The sequence below is a fragment of the Lycorma delicatula genome, chromosome 1 (assembly GCF_047948215.1).
Source record: "Lycorma delicatula isolate Av1 chromosome 1, ASM4794821v1, whole genome shotgun sequence".
Classification (NCBI taxonomy): Eukaryota; Metazoa; Arthropoda; class Insecta; order Hemiptera; family Fulgoridae; genus Lycorma; species Lycorma delicatula.
This window is the reverse complement of record NC_134455.1, coordinates 266,646,032-266,668,925: the sequence shown is the minus strand read 5'-3', so window position 1 is coordinate 266,668,925 and position 22,894 is coordinate 266,646,032. Positions and strand designations below refer to the sequence as shown.

Below are 22,894 nucleotides of genomic sequence, written 5' to 3'. Positions count from 1 at the left end.
TTCTCTAAATTAGATCCTTTTAGAAAAATTGGTTCTCTTTTTAATTCTAAGTGGAACTTATCTGAAGAATTTTTTTATCACTGGTAATGTTTCATTACTATTCTCATGTCACTGAAGACAGACAGCATGAATAAGAAGCACAGCAATTTCAGCTTAAATCGGAACTTAAGAAACTTACATCTAAAATTTAGAACTTAAAGAAATAAATAATTTTTAATAAAAATAAATAGTAATAAAATAAAAACATACACAATCTTTTAATCATATTAAAGTTAAATACTATATTACTCAAACTTTTATTTCATCACAGTATGATTACTTACCAACTTCTTGACCATTAACAATTATATAATCACTTCCACTGAAGTGTATTTTCAGTTTTGTTTCTAAAATATTTGTTTACAGATTATCATTAGCTTTACTATAAATAATTACGTAGTGCAGGGAAATGCTATCGGTACTTGTACATTCAGTGAGCTACAGGAACAGGCTCATTTAACTTTGTTATGGCCATTGCTATTTTCATACCCTTCAGTTATTTCCAGAATGTTACTCCCTGTGATATTAAGGATGTTTCAGACCCAGTATAAGAGGAATAAGGTTTATTCTTTAAATTAGCCTTTAAGAAGGTTTATAACAGATATTATATTATAAATTAATGGAAAATGATTACTAACTGCTTAACATGCTGCAACAAGATATTAAAATATAATAATTCATATCTTATCCAAATTTAATTATTTGTAGGGCCACCAAACTAGTTTCCCAAGTATATGTATATTAGTAATTTATGATATCATAATATCAAAGTTTCTCATTTTGGTTTCATATATTGCCACCAAATTCAACTGGCTGCAGAACAAGATATAGTTTTTGCAACATACGAATATTCACTGCTATTTGTAGCAATGTAGTAATAATAATTAATTTCTTCTTTGCTATTTAAAAATTTTATGTGGTAATTTCTTTATAGTTGAAGAAAATAAAGTCTCAGGAAGTAGTTTAACGATCTTAAGTATGAACTACTTTAAATCTTCTTTTGTTTCAGGATCTATCATTTTTACTGAGATGTGTAGTATTAGGCATATGGGGTCATTTAGCATTATATAAATACATATCATGTTGGTTAATGGTAGAAGGTGTATGTATTGCATCAGGTGAGCTTTCTTTATTATCCTTTGTTAAAATTGTATAAAACATCCTTTTAACTGTTACAGATAATATGATATATGAATTTTTATATTATTTAATGTTAAAAATGTTAATCTTAATTATTATATTTATTACTTTTGTCCATAACTCCTTCTTCCTTGGACCAAATGAAATATTCTTGTCAGTAGTTTTGATATATGAGTCCCTACCTAAGCTCTTATTTTCCAATATTATTTCTTCTTCGTCTTCTTCTTATAACCTTAATTTGGAACCAATTTTAAAACTTTTCTTATCCAACAGCACAGGCTGAAACTATTGCTTTCAAATTTACAAAACTTAAATTCTTATTGTAATAGCTAATAACATTGACAGAAATAGTAAAGTGTTTCATGCTCCATGTCTTGAGTGCATGAATTCTGTCATTTTAAATTTTTTTTTCTTAAAAACTGAAGACCATATTTTTGTGTTCACAAATAAAAAAATTATGGATTTGTTCCTAAAAATGCACGTGCATAATTAGGAAGTAGGAAATTGCAGTAGTACTTCTGTATAATAATTAAGGGTGGGCACATTATTGATCTATACAATCATCTGTGTATTTGAGGTCAAATTAATTATATATGATCTTAGGTATAACTAAGTGGACAGTTTAGGAATTAGTAGTCACTTTCTAAAATGCACTATCCAGTCCAATAATTTTTTTGCTTTTAAAATGTTTTTTAATTAAATTGGGTGTACAGAGCTCATAAAAGAATTATGTTTTTTATCTTTTTTTTTTGTTGCTAAAAATTAGAAAATATCTGTCCTGAATTAGTATAGATCAGTGATTTCTCAACCTTTTTAGCTCCATGACCCCCAAAAAGTAAAAAAATATCATAAATATTTTGTGACCCCCCCTAACCACAACTCAATGAAACCTTATTAAAAGTATTTACCTGCATTGATAGGGGTGGGTATGAATATGCATGTATGAAATTTACAAACATGAGCAATTTACATGTTCCAAGGAGCACGTGTACATGCTCCTTTGTAATTTGGTCTGTTTGCTTAATATTCACGGTGAGAGTGTTACACTCGAACATGCATATGATACATTTGAACACATCATACTCTCAGCAGTATAAAAGAGGCATAAGGAATTGCAGAATGTCAGTTTGTTAACAATGCAAGGCGTGTGTTTGGTGCCTTTATTTAAGTTTTTAAAAGCATAGTTTCATTAAAAATAAGAATTGAGTTTCAGTTTTTTAGTGTGCAGTCAACAGTATAACTTTTGTCAATTTGATTCTTATGCAAAATGGATAAATTTGTGAAAAAACGAAGCGAGCCATCTACACCCAGTGAGTGAATCGATCAATAAAATAAAAAAGTTGTACAGCTATTTAAATATGGGTTTACCTCATTGAATGGGAAGTCACAGTGCGTAGTTTTCTTTCAAGTCCTCGCTGATGAAAGCATAAAGCCAACAAAACTAATTTGATACTTTGAAACTTAACATGAGATCATAAAAGCAAACCCTTGAAATTTTTGAAAGAAAATTACATTTTTTAAGAAACAAGCTTCTGTTTGTAAATCAAGCCCTGCTGATAAAAGTACACTTGAAGCATCTTATCTCGTAGCATTAGGATTAAATAAGATGTTCAAATCCATACAAGGAAACCTCAGATTGCCTGCTGCAATTAATGTGGTCAGTGTTTTAATTTAATGGGTGTGGAAGAACAAAAAAATAGAAAAAATGTCTGCTTTCTAACAACACATTATCAAGGTGAAACTGACACGGCTGCTGATGTTCTTGATCAGATAATTCTGCAAGCGAATTTTTTAGTATTCAATTTGATGAATCAGCAGATGTGGCACACATTTTTCAGTTCTTATGTTTTATGAGATATGAATGTAATAGGGATAGATCAGTCAAAGAAAATTTGTTGTTTTGCAAATGAATACCTGGGCATACAACAGGATAATGCCTTTTTGATGTTTTTTTATGAGCTACTAAAACCTATAACATAGATTGAACAAAATGTATTGCAGGATGTTAGTAATGGTGGCAATAACAGAAAAGAACAGTGGATATCTGTAAAAAATAAAAGAACGTCTTTATACCAAGGGTGGAATGAACACACTGCTTCCTTCTCAGACATGGCCCATATGCCAAAAGTCTCAAACAAATTCTTTATAAAGATGTAAAAACGGTTAATTTTAATAAACGTCTACCATTACAGAATAGACTGTTTGCTAAGCTATGCAATGAAATGGGCAAAAATAAAAAATCTCTTCTTTAAAATACAGAAGTCAGATGGTTATCTTGAGGGAAAATGTTAACCCGGTTATTGGAATTGCAGGATGAATGAATATTAGTTTTCCAGGATAAACAAATACTATTCTCAATGTTTTTTTACAGATTAATGAGTATATGTTGCAGTTGGCTTATTAGCTGATGTATTTTTGCATTTAAACAACTTACATGTGAATTTACAAGGATGTGATAAAAATGTTTTATTAATGACAGACGAAGTTCATGCTTTCATTAAGAAGCTTGATATTTGGATTATTCACCTTCAAAGTAAAAATTTTGATATGTACTCACTTCCAATTATATTGAAAAAGATTTGGATGAAGAAACCACTATTATTCACCTCAGTTTGGATAGCATGAAGATGCATTTGCATGAGCTAAAAATTCAGTTGGCGGAATATTTCCCTGAAGATAAAAATGATTTTTTGAAGAGATGGTTACTGAATCCATTAAGTAAAAACGTTGTTGCAGTGCAAAGTTACCATTTGAGATTCACGATCAGCTCATCGAAATGTATGTCAATAAAACATTACAATACAATTCACATCTGAAGATTTAGATAAGTTTTAGCTTGCTTGTCGAAGTGAATATGAAAATTTAGACCGAGAAGCATTGAAAATATTAATCCCTTTTGCTGTGTCTTACCTCTGTGAAAAGGATTTTTTTTTGTCTGTGGTTGCAGTAAAAACTAAATGTAGGAATCATCTTTTATCACTTGAAAACAACTTGCTTTTGTATATTTCTAACATAGATCCGCATATAGAGAAACTTTTAAATGAAAAACAAACGCAACCATTTTGTTAATTTATTTCCCTTTACATGTGTACTTATAAATATAAGTAAAATGTTTATAATGAATGATTTTTTTTCTCGTAAAATGATATCATTATTGTTTACAAGTAATGTAGGCTAATTTCATGACCCCGCCAGGGTGAGAAACACTGGCCTAGATTAACAGTCTTTTACTGCAGTTTAAATTTGCTCTTTACAATTTGAGAAAATTAAAGTGTAATGTTAATTGTAGCTTGCCAAATCTTTCTGATGGGGTAGAAAATAATAAAGAGTTTACAGTAAAAAATAAATATTATAAAGGTATTTCAAATATTGGTTGTAGTGAAAATAAAAGAATGCGTAATTATTGAACATTTAATGAATTGTTCATTATTCATATTTATTATTTTTTTTTTTTTATTTCAGGTATAACATATAATGGTAAAGATGAGAAAGGAAACAGTAAATGGGATGGATTATCAAATGTAGATTTGAAGGTTTTTGAAGGTGCCACTGTGTTTAATCATTATGTTGAATCATTCAATATAAATACAAATCATTGGGTTGCACAGTTGAGTATAAATATTCTGATTTTGATGTAAGACATAAATAGTAGTAAACATTAGTAACGGTAGTCTGAGAATTAAAGTTAACAGGTTATATTTTTTCTAAAGTTAAAATTGGTAAATGTACGGAAAAAAGAAACCAAAATCATAAAATTGGATAAACAGTTTAAAAACAAATTAAAAGTAAATTATCATGATAATTTGTTGCTTCATGAAAATGGAAATAATTTTCAAGAGAATACTATACCTTCCCAGATAACGATTGGTTGCCTTTTCAATTTTAAGAAATATTTCCATACATTTCTGGATGTTATTTATTTTTTATTCTGTTAACATAATTTTAATTTAGCTTTACAGCAACAGTTTTATGTTTTCATTAAATTCATAAAGATTGCTTTAAGTTAATGTTTACATACTATACAGTTAATATTTTTTTGTTTTTTATTCAACTTTGTAATTTAATTATGTTTTCATTACTGAATTTTCCCAGTGATGGAATTTTTGCATCAGTGTTTGTTGTTTTTACTTCATTAGTACCTTTAAACTCCTCTGGTATCAATAACTTTCTGCCTTTATACATCACCGCAAGCAGTATTTTTATTGACTAATAAAAAGTCAGTTTTTGTAATCTACATGTTATATTTTGATGTTTGTGGGGAGATAATCTTTCTGGTTTACTCATTATAAATAAAATCTCTTGTTACAACTGAAAGAAAAAATTAACAGTGAAGTTAATAAGGATTGATGAATTTTTGTCACTCATTTCTTCCATTTTTAAAGTACTGTAGTATACATTACTGTTGTGAGCATATTGGATTCAAAAAGATGTTTCCAATAGGTTCCTAAGCTACTATGTGAAGAAGACAAGAAAAAGTAAAAGGGAGGAGCCCTTTTTTTCTTAATTATACTTTTACTTAATAAAACTTGAATCTGTCAAAACTACTGAAATTAAACACAAATTGATGCACTGTCATCTTCCAAAAACTCCTTAAAAACTTATGAAATCAATAAAACTTTAACCACACAAAAAATGGTGGCGATTTTTTTCTGGAGCTGGAAACAGCTCATTGATTTATTTCATGCTGATTGAAATAAAAATGAATTCACAGATTTAATGTTACACTTAATCAGTTCCATGACACGAAACAGCCATAGAAAAATGCAGCCTATTGTCAAGTATTATTGTTTTGTTTCCCAGTAATACTCATATGCACTCTACCAAAAAAGTTAATCACTGCTTTAAAAAATAAGTTGAAAAGTATTCAAGCACCACCGTACAACCCGATCTGGTTATCATTTATGTTCATTTGTATTATTATTATTATTATTTTTTTTTATGACCACATAGGATTACTTTAGTCAGTACATTATCCAAGTCTCTTCGATAGAATTGTATGGGCCTTGTGGCCCTCCCAGTACTTTTTCATATGTACCAATCTTTGTGCCCTTTCTAGTGTTGAAAATGTTCGTGTAGTGAGTTTTTTCTTGTAAATGTGAAGTGAGTGTTTTTGTTTGTGATTTTCAGTGAGTTTTTTCTTGTAAATGTGAAGTGAGTGTTTTTGTTTGTGATTTTCAAGTCAAGATTATACTGTACTTGCTATTTCAGAAGTGTTGAATCTTGCATCCTCATGATATGTCCAAAGAATCGTACTCCTAGTCTCCTGTTATACAGATATCAGTGATGGGTTCTAACTCTTTGTACATGACTGTTGGACACAATCCATCACTGCCAATCTTTCTGGTACTTTATATTGATGCAGGTTCTTCCAATCCTTTCGATTTTGTAGAGTCTGTCTGTCTTTGTTTGTTCAGGTGGAGGAGGGTTTCTGATGCACAAGTGGCTTCTGGTTTTATAAATGTGTTTTAGTGTCTTATTTTTGCATTTATTAATAGGCATTATTTATTGTATATGTATCAGGTTAATTTTTGAGCTTAGCTCGAGGTTTTTTTTCATTTAGGTTGTTTGTTATTATTTCTCCGAGGTATTTAAATTGGGTTACTATTTTGATTTTATTACCATTTATGTTTACTTCTTTTAATTGTGTTGGTCTTGGGGGAAAATTTCTGTCTTTTCAAATGGTATGTTCACTTGTACACTAAACTAAAATAATTTTTAATCAGCAGTTGTTTTGAAACTAATGATGAGGTCAAAAAGCTATCAGTGAATAGCTTATAATATTAGTTATAGATTTCTGTGTTGAAATAGAATTACTGATGATTAAGTAAAACTAATGTCATGGTGTAATAAGTGTTTTAATTTAATGGTGACTATAGGAAGGTAAAAAGTAATATTGTAAAAAAAAAATTTCAAAATTATTATTCTTATATTTCCTAGCTAAATGTTTTTTACTTTTTGAATAACTGTTGTACTAAAATACTACTATCAAGATTTTAAACTATTCTTCGTTGTTTATGTGAGGGGCTATGCATAGTTATTTCCAGGTTAAAAACTTCTATCTGAAAAATAATGTATACTTTTTTCATTAGAATATTTTATTTATTTGCATTTATCTAATATAAATTTCTTGACTAATTTAATTAAGACCTGCTGTTATGTGAATGTTTTCGTAGTTGAATTTTTTGTTAAATTTTAATATCATTCTTGTTTTATTTATAGTGACTTTTAATACATCAGATAAAAATAATCATAGTTAATTTTTGCAAAACATTGTACCAAACCAATAAGATCATATGTTGTTTGCTAAATTCCTGCCATCAAGGTGTGAAAATTATTAATTTGTTATCCAGTTGTGATTAAAATAGACAGTTTTTGTTATGTGTAAATTTGTGTGTGTTTCAGAATTTTTGTTCTTATTAGTATATTATATGCTTACATATTTACTTCTATATTAGATTTGCTTAATTTGGTTATTTGATGAATGATCAGAATGTTATTTTGGCTTTTAACTTTGAGTTTACCAATTTTAATTATATTATCTTTTTTTTCAGATATGTTTATAAACGGCTCAAATTTTTAGGTAACAAATACTTCTCACAGTTGGGTGTGCTAATATTCCTGGCTATCTGGCATGGTCTACACTCCGGTTACTACATATGTTTTTTCTTGGAATTTATATGTCTTGTAATGGAAAAAGATGTCAGTATAACAAAAGTTAATATAACTTTTTTCTATTTTTACGGAAGTTATTAGTTTTTATTAATAATAACTTTTTAACTCATAATACTGCAAGGGAGGAAGATATTTTAACTTTGGGCTAACCAACTTTAATTATATTATCATAATTTTTTCAAATATGTTTATAAAATGTTCAGATTATTAGGAAACAATAACATCTGTTTTACAAAACAAAGTATGTTCTATGACTTTATTGTTGGATCAAATCAACTGACCTGATAGGACAATCTTTGTTTTGTTCTATTTTTTTGAATCTGTGAGTCCCACCAAGAGAATTCAGCTGACCACTGCAACACTGAATTTTACTGCACCGTGGTTCAGTTTGGAAATTGTGGTTCTTGAATAAATTGTTTAGTGCAAAATAATATTCCGTGATTTAATTCATAGGGTATAATTTTTCACCTGTTTCTTTTTATCGTCTCATCTATCACCATATCATAAATCATATTATCATACAAAATGTTTATGTGAAATAGTAATAAAAAATTGTTAAATTTCTTTGACATGATAATAGCATGTTTTGGCATGCTGGAAACAATAGCTAAGCAGTTCTTATAATTGCTTATAAAAATGTATTATTATTGTTATTATATTTTTATTTTTGGTTGTTTTGAAAATCAAAAAGCATATTGCTTTCATTGCTAGTTTAAAAAAAAAGCTAATTATAAATAAATAAAAATCACATAAAATATTGAAAGTTTATATCATCTTTATTATCAGTAAAAGCAACTACACAGCAGCATTTCCTTTTTTTAATTCAAGTGGTCACCTAAACACTACCATTCTACTTACCTTTTTTATGAAAAGAGAAGAATTCTGTAGAATGTGAAAAATATCAAGCCTGACCAGTACTTAAGGCCAGATGAAAAGTGAGATGTTGCCACTCTGCCATGGAGAGTGGCAGAGTTTTTTTATTATTTGGATTTATAAATTATTGATAACTGGAAACAAAAGGTACAAGTCATGTAATAGCTGATGATAACCATGGTAATAATGTATGTGATAAATAATAGTAATTTTGATGTTTAACATTGATGTTGTTATTGAATTTTCAAGTCTTCATTTTAATTATTGCACTTAAAAAAGTGAGCTTAAAAGGAAATATATTTAAAATGTGTGACATGCAAACCATAAGAATATTTATCAAATATATTAACATCCAACTGATTAAGAAAAGTATTAATTAAAAATATTTTATTGTAACAAATTAAATGAAAGGACTTTTGTTTAAAGCAGTTTTTGCTTTACTGAGCTAAACTGATTATCAGTCAACATAAATTATCTCTTTCACATAAAATTGAAAATTTATTACTATATACTAAATATACTTTATCTAAAAATAACATTTACCCGAATTACATCAGGTAAAGGTGACAGTACTTTACTAACCCAATTGCAGGCAAAGGCAAATAGCTTTTTTTATAGTTTTTTTTAATACTATTCTAGGTATTCCTTGCTCTAAAAATACTTCAAGTAGTTCAAATCCCACTTCTGAAGCTTTTTTTTCGGAAACTAAGGTGTAGGCATTTGTTTGCATTATTGTGGTAGTTAATAAACAGCTTCAATGAGCTATCTGCACAACATTGCAGATCAGTCACATTTATCTGACCTCCATCTTAAAATTGTTTGATGTGATTTGTTTTACAACAAAGCAACATATTTTTTTTTATTATTGCTTACTGTACATTTTTACAAACATTTCTGATACAATATGAGGAATAACAAATTTGTTACCTAAATAATACATCATTTTATTTCAGCCACCATGCACAGTTGCTTGATGACTTTTAGTGACATCAGAAAATCTTCAATAAATACAGCCTATTTTAAATCGCCATTCATGTACTTTTTTAAGATAACTTTTTAGTAACCAGAAGTTATAAGTAATTCATATTTTCTACTGTAATAATTTTCATTTGTAGATAAATTTGAATATTTATAGCCCACCCCATTCTTCGTACAACATGATTACAAACCTTTTATACAACATAACTATAAAATAATTAGCAGAAACTATTTTCCCGCAATTAGGTTAGGCAAATACTATGACAAGACTACCACTAAGTTCAGTAAAAGAAAAAGCTAGAACACTGCTTGCCTATGCAGTCTTTGACTGATTTAATTCAGGCAAATGTTACTATCTGATATAAATTGTCTGCAGCAGATACTTTATCAGTTATAAAACCTTTTTCATCATAACAAAAGAAGCAAGGTATTCTGATTTTAGTATTATATTTGTAGTTCTAGAGCTAGTGCATATTTTCATGACTAATTTACATCAGTTGAAGGTATGTTAAATTTATAGTTTAATAAATTACAGACATTAAAGGTCAGTAGGGAAACACTGCTGAGCAGTTGCTTTTACTGATAATAAGATGATGAATTTATGATGTTTTGTGTGATTTTTATTTATTTATAACTATCTTTTTTTTTAATCAGAAAATGAAAATAATATATTCTTTGATTTTCAAAACAATCAAAAATATCATCCATTTATATGTTCTAAAATTTGAAGAAAGGATGAGCACAATTTTTTTTTTTCTTTTTTTGTCTTCCAGTCATTTGACTGATTTGATGCAGCTTTCCAAGATTCCCGTTCTAGTGTCAGTTGTTTTATTTCGGTATACCCCCTACATTCTACATCCATAACAATTTGTTTTAGATATTCCAAACATTCCCTGCCTGCACAATTTTTCCCATCTACCTGTCTCTCCAATATCAAAGCGACTGTTCCAGGATGTCTTAAGATAAATCTGTCTCTTCTTTTAGCTATATTTTTCCAAATGCTTCTTTCTTCATCAGTTTGCTATAACACCTATTCATTTGTCACTTTATCCACCGATCTGATCTTTAACATTCTCCTATAGCACCACATTTCAAAAGCTTCTAATCTTTTCTTCTCAAGTACTCCAATCGTCCATGTTTCACTTCCACATAAAGCTATGCTCCAAACATATACTTTTAAAAATGTTTTCCTGATGTTTAAATTCATTTTTGATCTAAGCAAATCATATTTCTAACTGAAAGCTCATTTAGCCTTTGCTATTCGACATTTTATATAGCTCCTGCTTCGTCCATCTTTAGCAGAGAGCTACATTTTGAAAAAAAATTAACTGGTTTTCCATTGCTTTCAGCTGCACAGTACTCAGAAGACTGAGTGATATTGATGTGGCCATTACTATTAATATGGGTGATAAGTCTTCCTGACCAACGCCCTTAACAGCTACTGAAAGAGTTGCTGCCCTGTTTCGGGAATCATTCCTTAGTCTGGTTCCCAACAGATACCACTCCGATATGGTTGCACCTACAGTCCAGTTACTCTGTATCATTAAGCATTCAAGCCCCCTCACCATCGGCAAGGTCTCATGATTCATAAAAGGGGGTTTGTTTTCTAAATCATTCATAAAAATTTCAGAAGCTAATGAACTAATTGAATTAGTTACTGGACTAAGTGGTTATTTTTGGTTGTTTTACTGGTATTTTAAGACATCTAGGAATATTCTTGAAGTTTATTCACACATTACATAGAAATATCGCTTTTACTTTGGAAGTGGAACAAAAATTCTATTGTCTTTTTAAATCTAAATATCTCAAAAAGTAGTTACCAACTAGATTTTAGTATACATAAAAACCCCTCGCACTGATACTGTCATTCATAGAACATCACTACATCCATTTGCACATAAATTAGCAGCTTTAAACAGTTATATTTATAAATTATTAAATAGAGAAACAGCCATAAATAATGGTTACCAAACGAGTCTTAATTGATCAACTACTTCAGAATAAATTATACAAAATGGCTATTAACAAATTTTTTTTCCCTCTTAAGTAATTTAGTCCTTCAATAGAAATTTCACACATTTACTTTTGTAGGTAAATTCTCTGAGAAAATTGGTGAATTTTTCAGAAACAGAGATTTTGATTATGCTTTCAGACCTCTAAGTAAATGCATTAAGAATAACAAAATTAAAACTGATAAATTTAAAAAATCAGGAGTTTACAAACTTGAATGTGGTTTGTATGACAAAGTTTATATTTGACATACTGGTAGATGTTTTGAAAAATATATAATGGACCACAAATCTTTCTTTTCCAACAAGAGGGATTCTAATTATGCGAGTCATTTAATTGATAAAAATTTTGTTTTTAATAATAATCTCAAATTACTAGATATTGAGAACAAAGGTTTGAAAAAACCTTTTAGTTTAAACCTTTTAGTGATTAATAAACTCATTGAAAATTCATAAACTTAAAATTTTTAATTTACAGTTTAAATGATCAGTAGACTTTAATAATTCACTGTTATTAAACTTATAAATGTAGAGATAAGCTTCGAATCTAAATTTAGATACCACCCATTTTCTGAAATAGACTAATAGTATTAACTGATAAATTTATATATAACTGATAAATGTATATACATTCCAACCGTTGCACTTTATGTGCTTTATCTCTACTGATTTAATGCATTTACCTTGTTCATTGTATCTAACACTTTAGCTTTAGTATTCTGTACTTAACATCTGAAGAAGGTACTGTTTATCAAAATAGCCATCATGTTTAAATAAAACTAGTGAAAATTAAAAAACATCATTTTACAATTTTTGATTATGAATTTTCATCATCAAGTAAATGATGATACATCGATTAATCCATCAATTGTTTTATACAAATTATTAACCACTGTTAACATAAAGAACCAGTCAGCCAACATTTTTGGTTGGTTTAGAATCACAGGTCAGTGTCCTGATCTTGAAATATTTTGTTTGTTTTTTGACCTACAGTAATTGTTTGTTTAAACAAACAATTAACCTAGAATAATACCTGAAAAAGGTAGTATTTGTATTTATGCATGGATGTCATCATTATTGATTTTACTTATAAGTTTGGTGTAAAAAATGGTAACATTTTTGTTTGATTAGCAATGTTATAAGAGTGGTTTGAAAAGTTCTCGATGTCATTCATTCATAGATCACAGCACTAGTCGCATGATCATTTTTTTCCCATATGTTGATACAACTGTTAGAAGACCCCATTTGAAAGTGCAAGTTATCCCATCCAGCAGTTTGTTGTAGGCAAGCCGTCTAAATTAGTTGCAGTGCATGTATTGTTGGAAATAAAGAAAATCGAGTACTGTACAGTGATAAAATTCTTTGTAAAAGAAGGTTTGATGCCGACAAAAATTCATTTGAGGATTATAAATGTGTATGGTGACTTTTCCTTTAATTTCCACTGTGAAGAAATGGGCAGCTAAGTTTAAACGGGGCGGTAAAAGCACTCAAGATGATCAATTGACTTGAAGCACGCCCAAAAAGTGCAACCACACCAGAAATCATCGAAAAAGTGCACAATATGATTTTGAAAGATTGGTGTACGAAGGTGCATGAAATTGCTAAGACTGTAGGGATTTCAATAGAATACATCAGTTACATTATGCACAAAGAATTGCACTTGAAAAACCTTTGCACAAGATGGGTGCCACATGTGCTCATGGCGGATCAAAAAAGCATTTGTATGACACTTTCTAAACAATGCTTGGAGCGTTTTATGAAAAACAAAAAGTCATTTTCTGTGTTGACATGTGACAGTGGATGAAACATGGATTCACCATTATACATGAGAATTGAAAAAACAATCCATACAGTGGACAGAAGCCAGTTCTTTATCTCCAAAGAAGACAAAAGACTGTGCCATTGACAGGAAAGGTCATGGTGTTGATTTTTGGGATGTGAATGGATTTCTGTTTATCGACTATCTTGAAAAAAAAATTAAAAACAATAACTAGGGAATACTATTCTAACCATCTAACAAAACTGGATGCAAAAATTCGTGAAAACAGACCTGGCTTGCAGAAGAAAAAGTCATCTTCCACCCGAACAATGCACCTCTCTTTTCCTGTTTAGCCTCCGGTAACTACCGTTTATATAATACTTCAGATGAATGAAGATGATATGTATGAGTGTAAATGAAGTCTTGTACATTCTCAGTTCGACTATTCCTGAGATGTGTGGTTAATTGAAACCCAACCACCAAAGAACACCGGTATCCATGATCTAGTATTCAAATCCGTGTAAAAATAACTGGCTTTACTAGGACGTGAACGCTGAAACTCTCGGCTTCCAAATCAGCTGATTTGGGAAGACGCGTTCACCACTAGACCAACCCGGTGGGTTAGAACAATGCACCTGCCTAGCATAGTGTATTGGCAATGGGAAAATTGATTTGCATTATAAAATGCTAGAACATCCACCCTTTTCCCCAAATTTGCATTCCTCAGACTTCCAACTCTTGCCAAAATTCAAATTCTTCCTCACTGGTCAGTGTTTTTCTTCCAGTCAAGAAGCAATTGCAACTGTAGATGAGTACTTTGCAGCACTTCTGGAGGAGTACTGTAGAGACCAATTCATGGTGCTTGAACACCACTGGATGAAATATGTTGATATTAAAGGAGATGAAAAATAGAGATTTTTTAAAAACACAAACTCTCGTTTTCACTATCAGTCTGAGAACTTTTCAGACCACCCTCATAAGTGTGCTTTAAAAGATTACTTTTATTATTTCTGACTGTACTGTTGAGATTAATCGTAGGTGGAATGACCTGCTTAATTATTTCACCTTTCTTATGAAATTGTAATTACTAATGTGAAAGTTGCAAACCTGTATGGTTAAACAGGTTTGCTATTTTTTCATGATGATGACTCCATGTGAAAAACCTTTTAGTAAACATTAATATTTTATTTAACAGAAATTCAGTTAATCATATTTTACTGTATTTTGTTTTCAGCTACAATCAATAATTAACCGTAATGGTAATGCAGCACTGTTCCTACAAAGACCAGGAATTAAGCAGCTGAAATGGATAATTTTAAAAACCTATACCCTTGTCTTCATGGGTTATTGTATGGCACCATTTGTCCTGTTATCATATTCTAAATGGTGGCATGTCCACAAGAGTGTTTTCTTAATTGGGCATATTCTATGGATGCCGTGGATGATATATAGACCTATTGTAAAGAAATTACTACCACCTAAGGCTCATACCAGCTAAATAGTCAGAAATGTATCTTTACGTAATAAATATTTTAGTCATTTATAATAGTCTTTTAATACTTGTTAAAAAAAATTATGCAATTAAATGTATAATCATTGCAATTCCATCCAGATTTTATTTGAATTGATTTTTTTACTAGTAGTTAAATTTTGGTTTTATATATGTGTATATATATATATATATAAACTGCTTACATTAGGGTTAATTTTTCTAGATTACATGATGTAATGAATGCATAACAGGGTTTTCCTATTTACAGATATTTTTATGTTAAATAAGTTTATCCATATTTCAGTGGTTGTGGAATTCAGATTTTTAACAATAACATATCAAGGATAAACTGTTTATTTGACTGAATTGAATTAATTTTTATTTATTTATCATTTTGTGTTAGTTACTTGAAATTAAATTATTAATTAATTATGATTTTACATATAATTTATTTAGGCATTTATTATAAACATTTATCAATAATCCATTTCAATCTATAATGGCATTGTTTTTCTTGACTGCGGTGTTTTTTTATTTACAGTAAGATCTCCCAAGTTGGACACATTCCTAAATGGCCATTGTGTTATATCAATGTAAAATTTATCTATTAAGTGGGCTTCGTATTTTGATATACAGATAAAATATTTTTGTTAGCCAAAAAGTAATTACTAGATTATAAAAATTAAAAAAAAAAAATTGTGATTTGAAACCATGTGAATGTACCCATTAGAAAGTATGTTTACCAGTTATTATTGTTAATAGGTGGGTATGTGGTATTGTTAATGTAGTTGTTGTTTAGTAATATATTAAACAGACTTTCACAAATGAATTTGGCTGATTACTCAATTATGCTGATTTATAATAAAAATAATTTTTTTTTAATAAATCCCTTTCACTTACTAAGAGAAAGATTTGAGAATGGCGGGGTAGGTGTGCAACATCTATAACATCAAGTACTTAGGAGTTATCCTCCAGAAAAACGGTAGATACACCGAGCACATAGTCAATGTATGCAACAAGGCAGAAAGGATGATAAAAAGTCTAAACATCATTATGTCATCGCAGAATGCCCCTCGGGCCTCAAAGCGCCGTTTACTGGCGACCACCGTCGTGTCTTCGCTTATGTATGCCATTCCGGCCTGGTGGCGCTCTATCGCCATCAGGCGCAACAAGGAGAGACTGGCGAAGACGCATAGGTGTGTTCTACTAGGTGTTGTGTCTGCATACAGGACAGTCCTATGCCGCCCTGTGCGTGTTATCGGGTACACCTCCTATTGACCTAATCGCAAAAAAGAGGGTGGAGAGGGCACAAGGCAAGCCAGAACAAGAGGTCAGGGATGCTGTTTATAATATCTGGCAGGAAAGATGGTCGCAGGAAGCTGTGGGTTGATGGACGAGAACCCTCATCCCCAACATCAAGCCGTGGTTGTTGAGAAGATTTGGTGAGGTTGATCATCACCTATCGCAGTTTTTTACAGGACATGGTTCCTTCAATAACTACCTGCACAAAATAGGCAAAAGAGAAGAACCAATTTGCAACTACTGCAACGAGATAGATGATGCTGAGCACACCTTTTTTGAGTGCAAAAGGTGGGACACACTTAGACATAGGAAGGCACTCACAGGTATAATTCCAGAGACAACAATAGAATACATGCTAAGAAGCGAGTCAAACTGGAATAATTTTGCTAGTTTTGTTAGACAAGTCGTTCTACAGAAATACTCCGATGAGAGAAGACAAGATGTTGGCTAGAATAGGACTGGGTAGACAGCCTTGCTGGTGAGGTCCAGCATGCTGCGGTGTGTTGGCACTGAGGTAGCCACCAAGGACTCCACGGGTAACAGTCAGGTAACAGCACACTGAATACTCAAGGGACCCGGCGCCGCGTTGCGGCGAACTGGGTCTGGCGTGGTGTCCAAAAGGGGAATATTAATAAAGAACTCTCAAAAAGAGCTAACCGGTAGGCCGACCTGCCATGCCGGTATATAGCCGGTAGGTGGGGAGGCCTATTTGAGTTTAAAGACACTCCACTGGGCGGCGTAATACCAACAAGTCGGTCTGTCCCGGGAGCTGAGAGAAAGGGAAAAAAAAAAAAGTATGCAACATCTGTAGATTTTATTGTACACCTTTTGTTTACTAGTACAATCTCAAAAATATGTTTTAACAGGAATTTAGAATAATGTAATTGTATTATTGTTAATTTCTTAAAAGTGATGCCACATATGACACATATGGTGTCTACCAGGTTAGTCTAGAAATATAGCAGTAGTTTGGATAGTTAACAATTAAGTACATATTATTTATCAGTTTATGTGTACATAATGAGAGAAGTATTTTATTATTATTAACCATTATAACCATTATTTTATTAACCTTAGTGTCAAGCCTGTAGAGGGTAAGAGTGGTAACAAAACTAATTATGTAACGGTTATCTTAACAATGGCAGTAGAAAAGAAATTTTATCTTGCTCTATACTCAATTTTCCTGTAGTATCATCTGGATCTCAAAAGACTGATCTGAAGTAATTTAAAACAGACGACTATTTAATAAACCATATCTTATAAATTATGAAGTTAACTAAACCCAGATTCTTCTGAAAATCAGTTAATATATGCTGCATTTCAGTTATAATAACGGAACATTTGATAGTAATATATTCCTCTCGTATTCCAGTAACACATAGTAACACGTGTAATGTATTGTATATTACTATATATCTTGGTCCTTTCTTTTAGAAACAGTTAAGTTATAAAAGAGTTCTATTTTATCTGTACTATTTTCTTTAAGAAAGATCAGAATTTTTTGTTAGAGATCTTCATAAATTTTTTGGAAATTTAAAAAAATAATCTGTAACCAGATATTTAAAAAACCACATTTTTCTTGATAATACTTATGTAAAAGATTTAACCCCTGTAACTACTACAAAAATAATCTGTTTCTATACCCCAGTCCTTGTTTTAAATTCATGATCACAACAAGGAAATCATGTTTACTCATTTTTTAAATAAATATATATTTATAAAAATAATCATTCAAACATTAAAATTAGATAAAATCAATAACAAAATGTTATTGTTTTTATGATTATAATATTTTTAAAAAAGCTAGTAAACACAATTTCCTTGTGCAAGTAAAGCAAGTATGTATTCTTCGTTGTAAATATGATATTTTGTTTAACTTGATACTATTATTGAGGATTCTTTTTCACTGATAGTACAGGTACAGGTTCATTGGCCGTATATACTGTAGGTTCATTGACTGAATAAGTTCCATTGACAGATAATCCAAAATCAAGAAGATATTCTAATACTACATACTATCGTAACCTTATTAACTCTCATTCTACTCTTAAATATAGTTTATGGGATTGGTGAAAAAACCAAGCTGGACTATACCAATACCCAAAAAGTATTTCTCTCTTCCTTTCGCTATCCCTTCCTGTTTTCAATCACATCTTTGCCTGAGGGTTTGAATAGAAATTATATCAACAAAATATGCAGCAATATTCTATTGTAGTAGCTGGTGGGCAGGTGGTGAATCTGTGGGGTTATCTGGAAGGCTCTCTTTTTATGTGGGAATTGCATTAAAAGTGTACGTACCACCTGAAGGTGGTTTTGAATAATGCCTATCCCTTTTCCAGTATAAATTTAAATTTAGAAGGAAGAATCTAAATCATTGAAGTTTAAATTGAACAATTCTAAAAATATTCAGATTTATTTTAAACATTCTTCTGTAATGTTAATTTATTCAGATGTGCTTATTTCTCTAGATTTAATAACATATTTTTTTATCTGATGTTGATTAAAAAAGATGACAACTTTCTTATTACTTGTTTTCTAATTAGTTTTTATTATCATTACCTTTATATATTTCTCATTTGCTCTCTTACTGCTGAGAAAAAACGTTATTTATGTATACATACATAAATAACGTTCTGAAAATAAATATAACTTTTTCAACATATTGTGCCAATTAATCTCAAACAACAAATTAAACCAAACACAATAACAGAAAAACATAAAAAAACTAATGCCAAGAGTTAACTTTCATGGGATCCTGCGTTATCAGTTGGTACATAATTCTACAAGTACATCAAAAAACAAAAACGAAATAAAATATATTAGTTGTAGAATTATGTACAGACTGCTGAGTAGTGTGTGTGTCTAATATGTATATATATACTTTTTTTTTGAGGTAGTCTATTTTACTAAAGAAAGGAATGCATTAATGTGCTACTTAGTCTTTAACATAATGTATAAAAATACATTTTTTTTTAAAATAATAAGTAAATACGATTTTTTGGTAGACACCTTTGTATTCTATTAATTTTAAGAAACTGAAAGTTAAATTTACATATTAAATTTAACATAAAAATTACTCATTTCTTTTTTTTATTTTAAAACCCTTGTGAAATTTCATCAACCTCAAAAGTGAAATATATATTATAAAATAATTTGTAAAGTTCTTATAGGCTTTTTTCAGACAACTTATATTAATAATTCAAAATAAAGCAGTAATACTGTGCTAAATATACAAGGTAATATTTACTGACATGATATTGTCGATATTTCATTAGTTCACTTCTGGAAACTGATCAATTCAAATGACATGAAAATATTCTTATTGAATAATCTGATACATCTCATGTAAGCAGATTTTACTTATTCTAGTTATACAGTAAAACTGTGTAACTACCATTGTTTTAAAACATTTAGTAATTTTTCATTATGACTGCGCTTTGGTTAAAAATGAAATATGAAATCATCTGTAAATCTGGTTTATTTCATATATCCAGAATATGGATATTTCTTATATAGAAGAAACTTGGTTTCTTCTACATATAAACCTTGTTTAGTATATTTAAACTCAAAATTAATTAAAATGATCCACATTTTGGGGGATGTTTGTTTTTTTGAAATTCTTAGTTTACTAAATTTATTTGCCATTAATTTACAAAATGTTTTTAAGTTCTGATTATATTACTGTATGTTGATTACAGTAATCTGATGAATAGTATTTTTCAAATTGATGGTTTAGAACTCATAAATTTTATATAATGATAGATACATAAGTAATTTTTTATCAGAATATAAAAGTAAAAATGATGAGAACCAAATTTTGTAAACAATATTTCAAACATTAACTCTTAAATAAGATTTGAAAATTGTAAAAATCTTCATTTGTTAAAAAAGAAATAGTGTCCTTAGTATGTAATTCTTATTTTAGTTTTTTATATTTAATTGTTATTAATGTATATTTTAACTTCTACATATTTGTTCATACTCAATAAATCAAGCACAATCCATGTTCCAATTGCATTTTGCCTTACTCTTGAATGTATTTTGAAAATCTTCATATGCTGCCCTCTTACTGCAATAATCTTGAGTAAAATGAATTCAACTGGAGCAGCACTTTAAAAAAAGATTTTTTACTTGAATCTACTACTTTACATGAAATTTGAACAAGATATTTTGATATTTGATTCCAGCCCACTGTTTTTGAGAATCAACTGTTTTTATTTGTTTTTGTGTTGTTTTTTTTTCTGTTAACTTCATCTGTTGTTAGTTTGTTTAGTCTCCAGTTTGGACATTGTCTGTAGTACTATTTGTTTGTAAAGATTATTTTTGTTAAAGTGATTTAAATCATTTTTAGTTATGTTTCACAAATTTTTATTATAAAACTTCATTTATGTAAGCACTAATAAAAAATGCAGTATCTTTCTTTGTAAAAAAATTCTGTAAATTTTTATTGCCTACGCAATATAATTTTATAATTTAAGTGGAAAAAAATTAGTATGAACTTATAGTATGAACAATTCATATAAAATCCATATAGAAAGGAGTTACAAATTATAAAATTAAAGAACACATTAAGAGTTAATAGTGCTTTTAAAAGTATACATTTCTGTAAAGATTTACCAAGAAATGGCAAGAATTCTGATAAGTTTACTTGGTTTGTTTTAATATGCTGTGATTGATAAAAGTTTTAATTGAAGTTCTTGTCACATAATTGGATAGTAGATTTAATTCAGTAATTTTTTTAATTCTCTATAGTTTGTAAATGTTATCTCATCTGTAACTTAATTGTTTATTATAGAATTAATTTTGTTATCAATCATTATTGATTTAATTTTTTAATCATCAATTTGCAATTAAAAACAATAGTCATAAATTAGCAGAATTAAAAAAAGCTATACTTGCATAATAATAAATATATTTAGATCAATACATTGAATTACTTTTAGTTAAATGTAATAAGTTGTAACTAAAATAAAACTATTGTAATTTCAACTGAAATAATTATATATACATACTTAATTGTATTGTAGTTTAGTACTATTGTATACAAATAATTTATTATTATATTAAACCTTTCATAGAAACATTTTCATTAAACAATGTTTTCCTAATATGTGCACCCTATTATACTACTGTTATTGATGTTATTCAAGAAATTCATTAATATTGTGTATGTCTTTACTGACAAGAAATTTCTTATATTTCTAAAGACTACTTCGTTTATTATACATTTTATATCTGGTAATTTCTCAATTCTGTTGCAAATGATTTATTGGAACTGGTTTTTAACCCTACATCTTAAAACTATATAATTGAATTAAATTTAATGTTGTAATTATATTTATCACAGTTTAATTTTTGCTATTATGCTAAATCATGAAAATAATTTGTAAATGTGTACTTTAACACAGGGTACTTTTACCTTTTTCCATAAAAATCTTAACAGACTTGTTTGCAATTCACTCTTTACTTCTTGAAATTCATTTTTGTAACTTGAACCCTGTTCAAATGTACAGACTGCTGCTTCATTATTTGTGGGTAATAATAAGCCCTCATCTTTTTGTACCTGTCGTAAAGTTTGAAGTTAGATTTTACCTACCTAAAAATTATTTGCTTCTAAACATGTTGCAGCTACAATGTCTTGAAGTGTGTTTATTTTAATTAGTAATTTTATGTTGTCAAAAATGTTTTCCCATTCTCATATACAATTTATTGCAAGAGTTTTATAGACGTTGTTTCAGTGTTTGTTTATGATACTTTCAAATTTAATGAACTATTGATGTCTTAATTAAATTTATTTAGGAGCCTCCACAAAAAATTTTAAAAAATTCATACACTCAATGCTCTGAAAATTAAAAACCTCACAAATATAAAAATAATATTGAATCTGATAATGGTAAAAGTACGAAGTAAGAATATTCAACAAAATTAAACAAATAATCATAAAATATATTCATCTAAAAAATATTTTTAATTACTAACAAACAAAAAAAACTAGATAAACTTTGTTCCACGTTTCATTGATATTGGATAAAAATAAAATAAAGAAATACAATAACACGTTAATTCACTCCTAAAATATACAATAAGTAGAGGAATATTATTAAGGCCAAAGAGGAAGAGAAATAGCAAAGGTGAAGTTTTTGGTGATTTAGAGGATAACATGACTTAGTTACTAAAAGTAAAAATTTTTCTATAAAAAATCATATTAAATTGTGAGTCTTAATGCCTTTAATTTTGTTCATAATTTTTAAACATTTCCAATATTCATATATTTATTTAAACAAGTAGTATGTAAAAAGTTGGAAAGTTAAAAAGTTGTTTTTTTTTAAAGTAGTTTTTAAACTACTTTAGAAAATGTGTGATTATCCATATTAATGAGTGGCATAAATTGCAATGTTGAGCTTTAGTGTTAATCATAGTGAGGCGCTTTTTGTATAATCACACTGAATAGCAACAGCATGTGTACTTGTAATTAAAATTTAAAAAGAAAATATAAACATGAATTATTAAACTAACCATCAATTTTTTGAATTAAGTAAAATTAATTATACAGCTAAACTCTGGATTAAAAACTGTGATAATTAGATGTCATAAATATCTTATATTATTATAAGAAAGCATAAAAGAAAA

The 22,894-nt window shown here is 29.1% G+C and overlaps 1 protein-coding gene across 4 annotated transcripts in view; it reads left to right on the top strand.

Annotated features, from left to right (window-relative positions):
- Nucleotides 1-19,074, top strand: part of nes (lysophosphatidylcholine acyltransferase 3 protein nessy) — an 86,728-nt gene extending 67,654 nt beyond the window's left edge. For 3 of the 4 annotated variants that reach the window (XM_075376852.1, XM_075376864.1, XM_075376870.1), the window contains 4 exons: nt 1,049-1,157; nt 4,642-4,786; nt 7,731-7,878; nt 14,705-15,075. In XM_075376852.1, the coding sequence (XP_075232967.1) occupies nt 1,049-1,157; nt 4,642-4,786; nt 7,731-7,878; nt 14,705-14,968 (666 nt within the window). In that variant the 3' untranslated portion in view covers nt 14,969-15,075. Of the gene's footprint in view, nt 1-1,048; nt 1,158-4,641; nt 4,787-7,730; nt 7,879-14,704; nt 15,076-15,503 lie in introns of those variants that run through there. The other variant, XM_075376857.1, reaches the window with a different exon arrangement.
- Nucleotides 19,075-22,894: the final 3,820 nt, after the last annotated feature.